At 38.1% G+C, this 18,488-nt stretch overlaps 1 protein-coding gene across 1 annotated transcript in view; it reads left to right on the top strand.

Moving 5' to 3' along the window:
* The window catches only part of FAM13A (family with sequence similarity 13 member A), a 300,626-nt gene that overhangs the window by 14,545 nt on the left and 267,593 nt on the right, over positions 1–18,488 (top strand). The window contains exon 2 of the mRNA XM_036255845.1: positions 7,795–7,984. Within this exon, the coding sequence (XP_036111738.1) occupies positions 7,795–7,984 (190 nt within the window). The remainder of the gene's footprint in view (positions 1–7,794; positions 7,985–18,488) is intronic.

The raw sequence follows: 18,488 nt of genomic DNA, 5'->3' as shown, positions 1-18,488 counted from the left end.
AACTACAAACTGCCATAGTGTCCTTGTAAAGAACTGGTTGCCACAAAGAAATTTTTCATCAACATTTTTCAGCATTGACTTTCTTCTGGTTTTGTGATAGATACTTTTACATACATTATCTTATTAAACTCCCATACTATGTTAGGTGGTGTTATTGCAGTTTAATGCATGTGGATCCAATCTTCGTGTACATTATTATTATTTTTTTATACGATGAAAACCCAGTCTTGGTGTAGATGAACATTTTATAAGATCAACGGGCTGAATGTGAGGGGCTCTGGCTGCAGTTCTTGTCCTCCCAGTGACCCCTAAGTTGATTCAGCTGACATTGCTGGCCAGAGATCATGGGTCATCCTTCTCTGGTGTCACATTTGCCCCTTTCCAGAGCTGCACACTTGACCAAAGAGGCCAACCTTCCTACTGAGAATGTACAAATCAGTAGCAAGACCAGGATTCAAACTCAGGTACTTTCACAATGGTTCAGCCTATCCAGCTTAATATGTTGCCTATGTTTCTGTGTAAGACTAGTCCCACAAGTGTAATTGTTCATTTTTAATTGCATTTTGACGAGAACACAGCCCTTTTCCTTCCTGTTGTGCTGTCAAAATGGTGTTACTCTGTTAGTAGGGAATCTCTTTGAGAGGTTTCTATTTTTTTCTCACTTTTTAGTAATGAAACAATATCAAACATTCATAAAAGTTGAAAGGATGGTAAAAGGAACACTCCATACACTGTTCACTTAGATTTAAAAATTAGCATTCAACTGTGTTTGTGCCTACTCTTTCTCTCTCTGTGTGTGTGTGTGTGTGTGTGTGTGTGTGTGTGGCACACAGGGGTTGCAAAAGTAGGTTTACAGTTGTAAATATGCAAAACAGAGTTTATTCTTGTATTATTATTTATGTATTAATGTATTATTTTCTGTACAAACAACTGTAAACCTACTTCTGCCCACTCCTGTACATACACACATACGTGCATAGCCACTTTGTGTTTGAATCTTTTAACATGTTGGAAGACAGGACACTGTGCCTCCCCGTTGGCACCCACCTCACAGCGGGACACTCAGCTGCAGTAGATGCGTCCGACACCATGTTGCTATACCTCAAGACATGCTCAATAACAATTCCACCTAATAACCAACAATGCAGATTTCCTCAGTTGTCCCAAAGACACAAGTTTTTTAAAAACCAGAAAGCAGTTGAGATTCCTATATTTGAAGTTTGTGTATTTTAATTTTTAAATTCTAGACTCAGTCTTTCCCTGATCCCACTGACGTTTTGAAGCGTCTAGGCCAAGTTTTCTATTAGAACGTCCCTCATTCTGGGTTTGTCTGATTGTTTCTTCGTGGTCTCCTCATTCTTTTAGCTACTGTGTTTCCTGCAAACTCTTAAGTTAGGTTTAGAGGCTATATTAGCGTCAGCTGGGACATTTGTGGCAAAAAGACTTTATTAGTAATGTGCTCTGTGTACAGCATCACATCAGAAGCACGGACTGTCAGCCCTTCTCATGGTGGGTCTGAGTTGAGGTAATTACCCCCAGATGTCAATTGTAAGGGTGAACTTTTTTCCCTTGCAAATAGTATGTGATCTTTGATGCTGTGAAAATCCTGTTTTCCAACAACCTTTCACCTGATATTTTAGTAACCACTGATAATCCTTGATGGAATAAATCATTTGTTATATGGTTGATGGAAAAAGGTGGTTTTTCTGATTTTCTGATTCTTTCTATGTTTAGCTATAGCATTCTTCTGTAATGAGGACCTTTACTTTTTAACTCCTTTCTCTCACTCTTCAAAGTATCACTGGGGACTCCGGGATTTTTGTTTACACAGTGTGTTATCATTGATTATATTGTTACTGTCGGTGTTCCAGCAGTCTCACACTTGGGCAGTCGGAGCCCGTTTGAGGTGGTCCCCAGGCCTTTTGGACATGCCCCATTAGTCCTTGAGCATTTCATTGCTCTCTGGATCCAGATGTCTCAGGCTCATGTTGTGCGTTCCTTGCACCCCTTTTATGTGGTGGTGGAATGGCTTTCTGTACACATTCCTGGTTAGATTTATTAGTCCTAGCCCAGTTCCAAAGAGTTTTAAAGCACTCAGTTTTGAATTTAACTAGTGATATAATCTGATTGTTCTTCCAAGTACCTTAAATTCATGTACTTAAATTCCTGGAGGATTGCCTTAAGGAAATACAGACCATTGACTTCAGCAGTGTAAAATCGATTTGCATCAGGCTCTGCAGACAGAGAGCTGCATGTAGCGCTGTTCCCGTGGGCCCTCCTAGAACCACCGACACTGAAGGTTCTGGAAATACAGGGGTGGGTCACGACCAAGAGCCGCAGCACTGGAACCTCAGGACCCGAGGGTTACACTCTATCTCTCAGAATTTTTAGTGGTGCCAACTTGGGCAAGTTTCCTTTCCTTTGTGCCTTAGTTTTCCTGTCCCGATGAAAGTAAGAGTACCTGCTGATAAAGGTGTTTGAAGATTTAGAGATGTTCATTTTAAAGCACTCATAACAGAGTTTGGCACAAAATCAGCGCCCGGTGAATGTTAGCCGTTACCAAACGTCCAGGCTTCTGAAACGCACCCTGTTGGCTAGACATAACAGTATTCTCTGTCAAGGTTCTAATATCAGAAATTTAGATGTTGCTTCTGAGCATATCTTACCTTATTTACATGTTTCTTGGTTTCCTTAAAATAATCTTCTTTCCCTTTGCTACAAGAAAAAGAATTTTGTTTCTCATTTCTAGCAAGTGCACTGGACTCCCCAGCATGTGCCTTTTTGGAGATGCTTTCAGCACGGGGCCTCTGACCCAGATGCCTGAGCATGACTTCTGGCTATCCCACATCCTCGATGTGACCCTGGAGCCCAACACTGGGCTCCTCCGTGCCTCTGCAAAATGGGGTCGCAAACATATCTTCCTTCCTAGTGTTTCTTTATTAGGATTTAATGAGTGAAGCCAGCTGAAGTATCTGAAGCCATGAATGAACATAGTCAGTAAACACTCCATAAAAGTCAGCTGTCATTATCATTCCGATTTTCTTCTGTTCCCCCTAAAACTCTGGGGTTTTTTTTTTTATCTGCTTGATTATTGTTTATTTTTCAGCAAGTGCTTTTATCAAGTGGAGAGATGTATGTGTCTTACAGAACAGAAACAGGTTCTGGCTAACTTAAGGCCAAAGAAACTTTCCTGGAAAATTAGGGTGTAGATCACCACACGGAAGGAATCGCTGAAGGAAAGGTGTCAGAAAGGGCAGCCAACCATAGCAACACCAGTGATATAGTGGCCAGAGTTAATCTAATGGTTGGTTGATCCAACCGTCCTGTGAGCGCTGCAGCTGGAGTCAGTTAGCTCCAACCAGTTTTCTGTCCTTGTGATAGTCCACTCAAGATTCGCTAAAGCCAGGTTGGTCCTTTTGAGTTGCAGTCTCGTCAGAGCTGTTCACGATGAGGGTGCAGTCAGTCCCCCAAAGGCAGTCCGGATTTATTACTAGAAAAAGTGATTTGGAGACTAGGTGGTCCCAAATCCACAAACATTCTACAGTCCCAGTGCATGCATTTTCTTAGCTAGCTAAATGATTTTCAATCAAAAATAAATAAAGGCATTAAAAAAACAGAGTCACTAGCATTTAGTTATAACAATGAATATTGGTATAAAATCCAGAGATATGGGCTCTAGGCCCAGCCCTTTCTCACTGAATTGACCACAACTTTTGGGGTCCTGGTTTCCTTATTCCTAAGGTGATTTTAATTTCTTTTAATTCTGCCTTTAAAAACAATCCCTAAGGATTGTTCTAGCAGTAAAATCTTAAGGAACCCTGTCTGTCTTTTTTAATGTGGGAGCCTATATTGCTTTAAAAGATGCACACAACACACCCCATACAGTCCAGTTTTCAAACTCAAGTGATGTATGGGAATATATGCAACCCAAAGTTTAAACCATTCAGTTTGACTCAGAATAACTCAATTAGTAACCGTTGTTATTTTTTAGCTTATATTAGGACAAGAAAGGTAAGATGTATATTTGAGAAGTTAAAATTTCACAGATGTTGATGTTTAAAAGAGGTAGTGGTGTGATCATTGTATAAGAGCAGAAAATAATTTCAGTTTAAACAGAATTAATCATAAATGACTTCATTTCCAGTTTTATTTTTTTTTCATGACTAAGCAGCTATGGATATTATCAGAAATGATATTTTATATTCTAAGGTATTGTATACATTTTTTAATGTTTTAGGTATAAACTACTGAAGTAATAGGGTACTTTAGGTATAGATTGCTAGTAACATCTTATTGCTGCTTGTTTGCAAACTCCTTCACCAACTGGGCTAGGTGAGCTCAATTTTATAATATGTATTTTTGAACAATGAAGAATCAATTCAGATGTCTCTGTTTTGTTTACGGCTGTTTTGTTTCATTGTGGTTGTTTTTAAACAATATTTACTTTTTTTAAAATGTTAACCTGAATCAGATTACTAATTAAAAACAATAATTAGATGTTCCTTTATTACTATGATTACATATAAATGTGCTATGTAGTATGGCTCAATATTGAATAAACAGGTAGTTTAATTTGCAATCACTTCAAAATGTGTGAGGTTAATTGCATGTCTCTTACTTGAAAACTTTATAAGCCATAATGCCAAGATTGCTTATTTACACTGTCTGTTAAGAGAGACACAATTTACTGCCTGCAGTTCTAAGAGAATGATGAGCAGAGGCTATTAATCAAGGAAACATTAATTCAAGATTTTAAACTCAAATATAGACAGGATTTAAAATTTTTTTTAAGTTAAGTATTCTTTTTTAAAAAATGTGTTTTTATTGATTTTTAGAGAGAAGGGAAGGGAGAGGGAGAGATAGAAACATCTATGAGAGAGGAACATCAATTGACTGCCTCCTGCACACCCCCCTACTGGGGATCAAGCCTGAAACCCCAGGCATGTGCTCTGACCAGGAACTGAACTGGTGACCTTTTGGTACATGGGTCGATGCTCAACCACTGAGCAACACTGGCTGGGCTAGACAGGATTTCTAAGAAAACCTTTAGTTTCTAATTAAAAAGTTGAGGAATTCTGATACTTATGTACAAAATTATTTTATCTTTATCATTCAAAAATTATATTTATGTATTAAGGAGATTTAAAGATATAGAGAGAGCCCTGGCAGGGTGGCTCAGCTGGCTGTAGCATCATTCTGTACACCAAAAAGTTTCGGGTTTGATTCCTGGTCAGCGCACATACCTAGGTTGGGGATTCCATCCCTGGCCAGGGTGTGTACAGGAGGCAACTGATTGATGTGTCTCTCACATCAATGTTTCTCTCTCTCCCTTCCTCTTTATCTAAAATTAATAAGAAACACATCCTCAGATGAAGATAAATATATATATGGGGGGGGGAGTATAAGTAGGTCATCAGACTAATAACCAAATGTGTCTCAACCATGATTCCTTCTTAAACAGCAGCCTTTAGTCTACACAAACACTGAGTATAGGAATGGTTGTTTCTCTATGTATTCTTAAGAAATCAGAATATTTTCCTAAAGGGAAAAAGATGATGATGGATGATGATGGTGATGATGATCATCATCATAACAATCATCACTTACTGAGTGTACCAGACACTGTTCTCATTCCTTTATGTGTATGAACTCATTTCAGCCTAATATATTCTTTGAGATAGGAACTCTTGGTCTCCCCATTTTGTAGATGGGGAAACAGACACACAGAGGTTAAGTGACTTGTTCACGGTTCACAGCTAATTAGATCAGAATAGGATTAAAAACAGGGAGACTTGTTCCACAGTCCATGCTCTAAATCACAATGCTAAATAAAAGTAAGATAAAATGTATATAACTTAATCTCATCATCAGCTGTTTTTAATGCTACATTTGAGATTAATATTCAAAGTTTCATTAATACTGGTTACTTTTTGGCTGCTCACTCACCAGATGTATGTGGTTGACTGAAATTTTTGCATATGTTCAGTTAAAGGAAATTGATGTGTTTTTAAACCCACAGGAAAAATATTGTTAGCTGTTACAAATTTCACTTAATTAATAAGTTTATAATTTCCTTGATAACTGAGATCTTGCTCATACTACTGCTCTATAGTAGCTAACACTATCCCATATTTATAATATTAATAGATACTAAATCTATATTGCAACTTTATATTTGTTGAATTTTCACTAGGGAAATATAGTTTTCAAATATGACCTATTAAAAGATGCAGACAGCCCTGGCTGGTTTGGCTCAGCAGTTAGTGTGTCGACCTGCAGATCAGGGAGTCCTGGGTTCGATTCTAGCCAAGGGCACGTATCTCGGTTACTGTTTGTCCCCAGCCCTGGTTGGGGTCGTGTGAGTGGCAACCAATCGATGTGTCTCTCTCACATCAATGTCTCTCTCTCTCTCTTTCTTTCCCTCCCTCCCTCCCTCCATCCCTCCCTCCCTCCTTCCCTTCCTCCCAACTTCCCTTCCTCCCTCCCTCCTTCCCTTCCAGTCTGTCTGAAGATAAAATGTAAAAAAAAAAAAAAAAATCAGACATTTCAAGAAAAATTGGTCTGATTCTGCAGATTTTAAGATTCAAAATTAAATATCAGGATTGTAGAATTAACTTTATGTAATTGTCTTGAGTCACATATAGTATTTATCATAGTTTGTTATACTATAATTATACACAAACTGCCCTGTAACATTAATATAAATCTAAATTAGGGAGAGTAAAATGAACTTAGAATAGGATGACACTCTTACTAGTTCTGTGACTTTTACCAAATTACTTAACACTCTGATCTTTGTTTCCTCAACAAAAAGAAGTAATATTTCTATTTTTAGACTGTAACAGCTACATGAGCTTGCACTTAAAATACTTTGGTTAGTTGCTACATTCATTCTTAAAAAGCAAGTTGCTCCAATCTGCTATCTCTGTCCCCAAATACAAAATTGTTTACATTTTGCTGTCTTTCTTTTCAGTGATTAGACTTACAGATACACATGCTTTTAAGAAAAATCCCTCACTCAGTTATATTAAACCATGTTAAAATTTATCTTTTATAACACTTCCTTGGAGGACAAATTTCTGTTTAAAAGAAAAAAAACAAATTTGTATGGATTTTTCATTGTGTTGGTAACTCGAATTAATTGAATGTAAGTTACATTTTCTATTTATAGTATGTATAGTCTTGTTGAAATTTTTAAAATTGTGACTACATAAAATGATGCCTTTTCAAAGATATGGCATTTTAAACCTCAAAGAGAATTGAGTTGATTTTATGTGCCTTAAAATATTGCTGAGATATTCACAGATGTAATCAAATCAGAGAAATGTGTACTCCACATTTCTATATATATTTCTAACATTTCAAGTTAAAGCTACCTTAAAATGACATCTAAATACATTTTTATCTTACTGTTTCAGAATCTGCATGATGTTTCCATTTCATACAAATGTTTCATTTTCCTTTTAACCAGGTACTTCTGAGTTACACCCCTTGGTTACTGTAGTAATATGTCTTAGATACTGCAGTGTGTGGTGCTCTCTCCTAGCTACAGTTACGTTGTGGCTTTAGGTTTCTCATTAGTTTTCACTCCTTTTAACCATATCAGTTGTGCTATTTGTAACACTGAGCAACACATGAGAGATGTGAGAGATTTCGGATTGAAGTAAAAATAAGTGAAAACTACTGCTAGATGTTTTCAGACACCTACATTTTAATTCAGGTGTTTCTGTTGTAACCATGCAACCTCCTGTGGTAAATATGACTGACTGCTTTTTTTTTTCTTGTTCTTTTAAGCAAAGTAAAGCAACAGTTCGGCTGAAAGAAGACATGAAAAAGATAGTGGCGGTGCCACTAAGTGAGCAGAGGGAGTCTACCTATAAGAAGCTGTTTGGCGTCAGCCTCCAAGACCTTCAGCAGCAGGGACTCGCTGAGAATGGCGTGCCCGCCGTAGTGGGGAAGATAGTGGAGTACCTGACAAAGAACGGTGAGCCAAGTCTGGTTTTAACTGTCGTTTTCACATACAAGAAGAATGGCTTTGTTTTTTAAGTGAATTACTTCATAACGTATGATTAGAATATTTCCTAAAACACCTTAACTAGAATATCAAGTTATGATATAATGTACTTTTCCCTTTATAAAGGACATTAAGAGCATTATTGCTACGCAGCATTATTTTGACAATACTAGTTAATTTACCGTGTAACAATCAAAAGCTATTGAGGTCTCTCATTTGGAATGATTTCTAGTTGTAAGTGCTAAAATACACTGTTCTAATAGTAATAGTGAGTTCTCTTGATTCATTGCATTTCAACTGATAGTCAATCATTTTTAAAGTAATAGAGAACGCTTTTTGGGTTCTCTGTCAGCTGAGGTCAGTCATGAATTTATTGGGTGCCTTAATTGCCTTCATAAGCTCAGTGGAGAGACCAAAAATATATGATGTATAGCCTGCAGTGGGGGAGGGGGGCATTTACATTTGGAGTGATAAAATGAAGCATGTAAAACCATTAAACAGTAACGTAGTACATTGCATGATTAAAAAGATAAGTTATATCTTTCTTCATTATTGAGCTCTATGTTGCCTTATAGTTTTTTTGTTGTTTTTTTATAATTTTATTTAAACCTGGATAATTTTAGAAAATTATTTCCCATCCTCTATGTTCATGCATTCAAACTAAGGCAGTATGGATAGGAGAATGGCAAGCTATATACAAAATATCAGTGCACTTTTAAAGATTTGGGAGGGAAATAGTCCTAGGGAAAACTTGGCATTTTTATCATTTTCTATACTGAGACAGCCTTTCTGTACTAAAACAAAACTAACTGCAGAGTAGAATATACGATTTGGGGGAGTTTTAAGGTTAAACTCGAGACTTGAAAGTAATTCTGCACTTGGTGCACTTTGCTTCAGTCCCCATATCTTTCCACAAATACAAGTCCACTCCCCCTGCCAGAAAAAATTCTTCATTGGAAGTGGTTGAGAAGCATCATTCATTTGTTCCTCTGTGATTAACAAGTGTCGGCTTGTGATAGGGACAGTTCAGACCTTAGAAGGCCAGGTGTTTGGTGTTAATTGAAAAACCTATTTGCTCTGGTAGTTACTAGGTATGTAGATGACAGGAGGATACTTTGTTCTAAAAACTAAATAGCCAGTCTTGGCATTTTTGCCTGGTAGGAGTTTCCTCCTTATTTTTAGGGAAAGGTAAGCTGCAGAGGGGCAAGATTCTTATAGAACAGCTCTGGATTTAAGTCCTTTAAAAAGGTAAACACAAAAGGTTTACATACAACATGGCAGAAAGATGGGACCTTAACCAACAAGACCTTGAATATTGTTATGATCAGATGTTATTAAGTTAGAGCTCTGACAGAACTGATTTATATGCTCAGTATTGAGTAAAACTGTATCCTACTGATTTAGTTACAGATGGATCTCCAGATAATTCATTTAATCTTTTAAAGAGGGTTCTGTACTATTCATCTGGGGATACCAAAGTGTAACCACCTATGATAGTTTGGCTTTGGCGTAATCAGTGTTCTGATCTTTTCCCTAATGATTGAATAATAGCCTTTGAGCTTAAGCTTATGTAAAATCATATTACATTTCTAATATTTAAAAAATTATTGAATAGTTAATATACTTATGTGGTTCAAAATACAGGAAGATATATAGTGAAAAGTCTATCTCCCAAACCCTATCTCCTGATTCATTTCCCTTCCCACAAACAACATTATCGTCTCCAAGAAACTGTACAGTTTCTGACATGTTATGGCAAATGTATTTAATGAAAATAGAAGCATATATATAATTAAATTTCTTTTTCCATTTCAACGTAAATGTAGCACACCATGCACACTGTTATAAATCCTTTTAAAAATTACATAACAGTCTATTTTGGAGAGTGTTTCATATTGCATAGAGAGCTTTGCTCATTGAATTCTCCCTTCTGCACACTGTTCTGCAGTGTGTGCCCTTTCTTTAAGCAGGCACAGACCGATGGGCACGGATTCTTGCCAGTCTTCTGCTGTCTACAATCGATTCAGTGACTAACTTTTTAAAAAACTCTTTGCATATATGGACATTTGTTTACCCTTGCTTTTGATTTGATTTTTTTTCTTCAATTTAGCAATGTGCTTTATTTTTTAACATGTCTTTTCAAGCACTGTGAGTGCACTAGACTAACGTTCTGGAAGGGGACTGCTGAGTCAAAGGGCATGTGCATTTATAATAAACTCTGCAAGAGCTGAACCGGTTTATAGTCACACCATCAGTAATGAAAATTTTGGTAAGCTTTGAATTAGAGATTGTTTTTTTTTTTTGTACTTCTCCTTAGTTATACTCTAACAGGGTATGTTCAGGTGATTGAAACAATGTTCTAGTGGGAGAAATCAGTCATTCTTAACTACGGATTTGAAATAGAATCAGTAGTAGAGTCTTTTCAGATACCCATGCATGGGTGGTACCTCAGACCTACTGAATCGGAATCTTGACTGGGCAAGCCAGGGGAGGGCATCTGCCAAATATTTTGAAAGGCTAGATATTTCATTGCTATTCAGAGAACCAGAAGGCCCTTATTGTATTTGAAACTATCATACCATAAGTTTGAAGGGTGGTATAAGTTTCAGGTCAAGATACTTCAATTAGTTTTATTTAGTTATTTTTTAGCTTTTTTCAAATCAACAAGTATTTACTGTGCACCTGTGAGTAAGCACTCTATCAGGTATGGGATACAGGGGTGATTAGTCATGATAATTTAACCATAGGTAGATACTGTGGTCATACTTTGTTGTTAATTAAACACAGACATTTAACAATTGACATGAGGAGAACTCATAAAGGAATGTTAGGACAGAAAGGATTTATAAAGACCTATGTCAAACAGACTTGGACTTTTTTCTTTAACTAAAAAATACACTTGTCTTTTTTTAAATTCAAAGGAAAATCTTATAAATTATGAGGTATATCATCAGTAGACTATTTTTAAATAACAGATCCTGCTGACAATGTTACTGGATTCCTTTTCTTACTTTAGCATGAAGACACTGATGTCGTTTTAAATAGTGTAGGATTCTCCACCCACCACCAGATGTCAGAATATGCTTACATATTGTTATGCTGCTTTCTGGGCCAAAGCGTTCCAATTGGACAAATTCTGACTTTTGGCATATTTGGTTTCTAATTATGTATTCACACCATTTTGAAATATTTTTTTTGTACAAAAATGTAGCTGTCGCCCTGGCCGGTTTGGCTCAGCGGTTAGAGCATCGGCCTGCGGTCTGGAGAGACCCGGGTTCAGTTCCCGCTAAGGGCACGTACCTCGGTTGCAGTTTGTTCCCGGCCCTGGTTGGTCGTGCGGGTGGCAGCCACTCGATGTGTTCCTTTCACATCGATGTTTCTCTCTCTCTCTCTCTCTCTGTTTCCCTCTCTCCCTCCCACTCTACCTGAACAAAAAATGGAAAAATGTCCTCAGGTGAGGATAAAAAAAAAAAAAAATGTAGGTGTCAGTGGTGTAAACATTAATTTATATAATTCTTTCATTGCTAAACCATTATTAACTTGATGTTTCATGATAATTAACCCATATCTCCTGAACTCAAATATAACAAAACTTCAGAAATGTATGAGAAGAATGCCACTAAGCCTTATAGATATCTCCTTCTCCTGAATATTTCTGTTATAATCATCATTTCCTAAAAATTTAGAGTAGGAAAATTGAGAGATTATATAGTCTGATAAGCCTCAGATGGGTAGTGGATATATTATAAGTACATAAGGGGCTTTTAAGAACTATATGGATTTTCCCCCCAGAGTATAAATACAGCCATGGCCAGGGGTCAGCTTCCCCTGGTTGAAAATCACTGAGTATTATACGAGTTGTTTGGGTGAGAGATGTTTCTGAGGGAAGAGTTGTGCAAATAAATGGAATGGAGCAGAAAAAAAAAAAAATGGTTGAGAAGCATTAACTTTGATTACTTCCATTTATAATTTCTTTCCACTAGTAAGGTCCAGTGGGATCAGGAACCTTGGAAACCAAAGCCAGTTCTTGGAGCTGGGTGGTTATTTTGGAGTAACTGGAAGTATATTTATTTGAGGGAAGGGTCAGAAAACCTTGTTTGGAGAACCTAAGGTCAGAGCTAGGAAAAAACTGTGAAATCTGACACAGGAGGCATTTGTTGGGATAAAAACAGGCTCAGGAGCTGGACAGAGACAGGGCTATGATACAGAATTCTAAATTTTCAGGATTCAGGCCTTGGCCAGGAATGGAATTCTCTTTTATTGGGTGCTATATGTTTGATGCCAATATACACTTCTGATGTTACAGATGAAGCTTCGTGGAGTAGAGGAAACAGACCTTGAAAGCTTTAAAAATGACTACACTAAAGTTTAACAGTAGTAACTGGTATTGTTGCAGTACTAAAGGGAGTGGCATATCATATTAGTGATCTGTTACTGTGTAACAGATTACCCCCAAACAGAGCAGATTAAAACAACAATGTTTATTATCTCACAGTTTCTGTGGGTCAGGAATTCCAGCAGAGTTTAGTTGTGTCTTTTGTCTTAAGGTCTAAGTCATGGTGTTGCAGTCATGGTGTTGGCTGAAGCTACAGTCGTATCAGGACTTGACTAGGAAAAGGTTCACTTGAAGCTCATTCACAGGGCTGTGGGCTGTTGACCTGAGGTTTTCAATTCCTCACTGGCTATTGTCCAGAAACTGCCCTCAGTTCCTTGCTACTTGGACCTCTCCATAAGGTAGCTAACAAAATAAATAGCAGCTGATTGATTCATCAGCGTGAGCAAGTAAGAAGAGCCAGAGAGAAGACACGAGAAACAAGCAAGACGGACACCACTAGTCTTTTACAGCCTAATTTCAGAGATGAGATTAGAACCTAATCACATCACTGCTATATTCTGTTGGTTCAAAGAAAGTAACTAGGTTCAGCCCACGCTCAAAGGGAGGGGATTACATATCGATGCAGATACCAAGTGTTGGGGATCATTGGGGCCATTTGAGAAGCTGCCTACCACACATATTGACTGGTATTTCCTCTGATTACATGGTGCCCTGGCCATACTAGTTGTTAAATATATGTAAAAAAAAAGTTTTTTTCCTTTATTGATTTTAGAGAGAGAGGAAGTGAGAGGGAGACAGAGATAGAAACATTGATGAGAGAGAACATCGATTGGCTGCCTCTTGCATGCCCCCCACTGGGGACCAGGCCTACAACCTGGGCATGTGTCCTGACCGGGAATCGAATTGGTGACCTCTGGGTGCAGGGGTTGACGCCCAACTACTGAGCCACACCAGTCGGATGGTTGTTAAATATTTTTAATATCATCTCTGGTTTCACAGATTTTTGTGAAAATTGGAGCTAAATTTAATTCATATCAACTTTTGCTATTTATGTTCTTCACAGCCAAATAATATGTATGTATATAGAACAATACAAACTCCATAAGGATAATGGTAGTGTTCAAATTGTTGTCTTCCTCACAGTTGATTTCTTTAGTACCTAACATAGTGCCAGGTGCTCATTAAATATTTGTTGAATTCAAGGGCTCATAAAATGCTTTATCAAATTACAAAGAAATCAGCATCCTGTTTCTTTAGAAAGAGTAGGACAATTAGCAGGTAAGGGAAGGAAGCAAGGGCTGGTATAAACAAACACCTTCCATCTAAATAATTCTAATAGGCTTCGATGCTTATGTCATTGCTAAAGTTCACCATGAGGGTCTCAAATGAAGAGTGGCAAGTTGAGTCCTTGGGCTACTCTTTCTTAGAAAGACTGTTTCTTTTTTCTTTTTTTTTTTTTATCCTCACCCGAGGACATTTTTTCATTTTTTGTTCAGGTAGAGTGGGAGGGAGAGAGAGGAACAGAGAGAGAGAGAGAAACATTGATGTGAAAGGAACACATCAAGTGGCTGCCACCCACACAACTGACCAGGGCCGGGGACAAACCGCAACCGAGGTACGCGCCCTTAGCGGGAACTGAACCCAGGTCTCAGGACCGCAGGCCGACGCTCTAACCGCTGAGCCAAACTGGCCAGGGTGAAAGACTGTTTCTAACACCTCTGACATTCCTTCAGGGTATGGCTCACTTGCTTACATGGAGTATCATCTCCTCAAATCCAGCACACTGAGCTGAGAACCATTATCTTCTACCCTAAAGTCGCCATCCAACCTTATCCTCATTTCACTGTATTCTTTACAATGCTTTTCCCCTGGATTACTTGTTTTCAAACTTTCAAGTTACCTTTCAACGCTTCATTCTTACTTCCCATTTGTACTAAGTACCAAATCACCTTTATTTTCTCCTTTTCATGTCCTTCCCAAAGTAAGTTCTGTCTGATTGCCTTACAGTAGAATGTAGTCTCTGGAAGGCAAGTTCTCTGTCCTCTTCATTCACTTCTTCGTAGCTAGGAAGTCTTTCTCAAACCTTGATTGTACTCTGTTCCCCTCCTGCCCCCCTCCCCCCCCCCCACACACACACATACGCACCGGTCTGTTTGGTGCAGTGCTCCGATGATAAAGTCTGCAGTCTTTAAGTGGACATCCATGGCCTTATCCCATTCCTTCCACTTGTTACCCCATTCCGCTTTGACCTAAACATTCCACGTTTTCATCTGCCAACCTTTCTTTATGCTGTCCTGTCTCTGCTGCTTAATTCATATATTTGTTTCTCTTTGTCAGGGATAGATCAAGATTTTGTGGGTCCTGTTGCTTAATCCTTTGGGGGCTTGCTTTTTTTTTAATTTATTTTTTTACAGATATTTTACCTTTTTTTTACCCCATTGGCACTACCCTCCCCACCCCACCTCCGCCCCGTCCCCGGCTTAGTTGTCCATGTCCATTGGTCATGCATACATGCATATAAGTTCTGTGGTTTATCTCTTCCCACCCCCCCACCCCCTCTTCTAAGGGATGTCAGTCTGTGCCCTACTTCCATGTTTCTGCGTCTACCGTATTCCTCAGACTGTTATGTTCATTATATTCCTTATATAAGTGAGATCATGTGGTATTTGTCTTTTTCTGCTTGGCTTATTTCACTTAGGATAATACTTTCCAGGTCCCTCCATGTAGTCTCAAAGGATAAGAGATCTTTCTTTCTTACCACTGCGTAGTACTCCATTGTGTATATGTACCACAGCTTTTTGATCCATTCGTCTACTGATGGGCACTTGGGCTGTTTCCAGATCTTAGCAATTGTAAATAGTGCTGCTACAAAGATGGGGGTACATATATTCTTTCTTATTGGTGTTTTATGCTTCTTAGGGTATATTCCTAGAAGTGGGATCACTGGGTCAAATGGCAATTCAATTTTTAATTTTTTGAGGTGACACCATATTGTTTTCCATAGTGGCTGCACCAGTCTGCATTCCCACCAGCAGTGTACTAGAGTCCCCTTTTCTCCACACCCTCGCCAACACTTGTTGTTTGATAATTTGTTGATGGCGGCCATTCTGACAGGTGTGAGGTGATACCTCATTGTTGTTTTAATTTGCATCTCTCTGATGATTAGTGATGTGGAGCATTTTTTCATATGTCTCTTGGCCATTTGTATGTCCTGTTTGGAGAGGTGTCTATTCAGCTCCTCTGCCCATTTTTTAATTGGGTTCTTTGTCTTCCTTTTGTTGAATTGTATGAACACTCTATATATATTGGAAGTTAACCCCTTATCTGATACATCATTGGCAATGATGTTCTCCCATACAGTGGGTTGCCTTTCCATTTTGATGATTGTTTCTTTAGCTGTGCAGAAGCTTTTTAGTTTGATGTAGTCCCATGTGTTCATTTTTTTCCTTTGTTTCTGTTGCCTTAGGTGATGTATCAGTGAAAATTCTGCTCCGTATGATGTCCAAAATTTTGTTGCCTACATTTTCTTCTAGAATTTTTATGGATTCACGGGTCACATTTAAGTATTTTATCCATTTTGAGTTTATTTTTGTGTATGGTGTAAGTTGATGGTCTTGTTTCATTTTTTTTTTTTTTATCCTCACCCGAGGATATTTTTCCATTTTTTGTACAGATAGACTGGAGGGAAAGAGAGGAAGGGAGAGAGAGAGAGAGAAACATCGACGTGAAGGGACACATCGAGTGGCTGCCACCCGCACGACCAACCAGGGCCGGGGACAAACCGCAACCGAAGTACGTGCCCTTAGCGGGAACTGAACCCGGGTCTCTCCGGACTGCAGGCTGACGCTCTAACCGCTGAGCCAAACTGGCCAGGGCTCTAGTTTCATTTTTTTGCATGTAGCTGTCCAATTTTCCCAACACCATTTATTAAAGAGGCTGTCTTTACTCCACTGTATGCTCTTGCCACCTTTGTCAAATATTAATTGAGCGTATTGCCTTGGGTCCATTTCTGGGTTTTCAGTTCTGTTCCACTGGTCTATCTGCTTGTTCTTGTGCCAGTACCAGGCTGTTTTGGTTACAGTCGCTTTGTAGTATAACCTGATATCTGGTATTGTGATCCCACCTACTTTGTCCTTCTTTTTCAAGATTGCTGTGGCTATTCGGGGTCTTTTTTGGTTCCATATGAACTTTTGAAGTATTTGTTCTAGTTCTATGAAATATGTCGTTGGTATTTTGATGGGGATTGCATTGAATCTATAGATTGCTTTGGGTAGTATGGACATTTTAATGATGTTAATTCTTCCAATCCATGAACAGGGTATATGCTTCCACTTTTTTATATCTTCCTCTATTTCTTTTTTCAATGACCTGTAGTTTTCTGCAAATAGGTCCTTTACTTCTTTGGTTAAGTTTATTCCTAGGTATCTTAATTTTTTTGGCGTGATGGTAAATGGGATTGTTTTTTCAGTTTCTCTTTCTGTGAGTTCATCATTGGTGTACAAGAATGCCATGGATTTCTTGACGTTAATTTTGTATCCTGCTACTTTGCCAAATTCATTTATTAAGTCTAGTAGATTTTTGATGGATTCTTTAGGGTTTTCTATGTATAATATGTCATATGCAAATAATGACAGTTTCACTTCCTCCTTTCCAATTTGGATCCCTTTTATTTTTTCTTCATGTCTGATTGCTGTGGCTAAGACTTCCAGTACAATGTTAAATAAGAGTGGCGAAAGTGGACATCCCTGTCTTGTTCCTGTTCTTAATGGAAATGTTTTTCGTTTCTGTCCATTGAGTATGATGTTGGCTGTAGGTCTTTCATATATGGCCTTTATTATGTCGAGATATGATCCCTCTATTCCCACATTGCTGAGCGTTTTTATCAGAAATGGATGCTGGATTTTGTCGAATGCTTTTTCAGCATCTATTGATATGATCATGTGGTTTTTATTCTTCATTTTGTTTATGTGGTGTATCACATTTATTGATTTGCGAATATTGTACCAGCCTTGCATCCCTGGAATGAATCCCACTTGGTCATGGTGAATAATTTTTCTGGATCTGATTTGCTAATATTTTGTTCAGGATTTTGGCGTCTATGTTCATTAGGGATATTGGCCTGTAGTTTTCTTTCTTCATAGTGTCTTTTTCTGGTTTTGGAATTAGAATTATGCTGGCCTCATAGAACGTGTTTGGAAGTCTTCCTTCTTCTTGAATTTTTAAAAATAGTTTGAGGAGAATGGGTGTTAGTTCATTTATGAATGTTCGGTAAAACTCCCCCGTGAAGCCATCTGGGCCTGGGCTTTTGTTTGCTGGGAGAGTCTTGATTACCTCTTTAATTTCCTTAGTTGTTATTGGTCTGTTCAAGTTTTCTCTCTCTTCCGGGTCCAATTTTGGGAGACTGTGTGTTTCTAGAAATTTGTCCATTTCGCTTTGATTGTCGAATTTGTTGCCATATAGTTGTTCATAGTAGTTGTTAACGATCTTTTGTATTTCCGTGGTGTTGGTTGTTACTTCTCCTCTTTCATTTCTGATTTTGTGTATTTGGGTTCTCTCTCTTTGTTTCTTGGTGAGTCTAGCTAAGGGTCCATCAATCTTGTTTATCTTTTCGAAAAACCAGCTCTTTGTTTCATTGATCCTTTGAATTGTTTTTTGGTCTCTATGTCATTTATTTCTGCTCTGATCTTTACTATTTCCTTCCTTCTACTTGCTCTGGGGTTTTCTTTTTGTTTGCTTTCTAATTCTTTAAGTTGTGAGGTTAGACAGTCAATTAGAAATTTTTCTTGTTTTTTGAGGTAGGCCTGTAGTGCCATGAACTTCCCTCTCAGAACTGCTTTCGCTGCATCCTATAGATTTTGTGTTGTTGTGTGTTCATTTTCATTGGTTTCCAGGAAGTTTTTAATTTCTTCTTTGATCTCCTTGGTGACCCATTCATTGTTCAATAACATGCTATTTAGCCTCCATGTGTTGAAATGTCTTTGCATGTTCTTGTTGCAATTGATTTCTAGTTTCATGCCATTGTGATCTGAGAAGATGCTTGATATGATTTCAGTCTTCTTGAACTTGTAGAGATTTAGTTCGTGTCCTATCATGTGGTCTATCTTTGAGAATGTCCCATGTGCACTTGAGAAGAATGTG

The sequence above is a fragment of the Molossus molossus genome, unplaced genomic scaffold (assembly GCF_014108415.1).
Source record: "Molossus molossus isolate mMolMol1 unplaced genomic scaffold, mMolMol1.p scaffold_m16_p_1, whole genome shotgun sequence".
Taxonomy (NCBI): Eukaryota; Metazoa; Chordata; class Mammalia; order Chiroptera; family Molossidae; genus Molossus; species Molossus molossus.
Note: the sequence above shows the minus strand (reverse complement) of the source record. Positions and strands in the feature narration are given on the sequence as shown.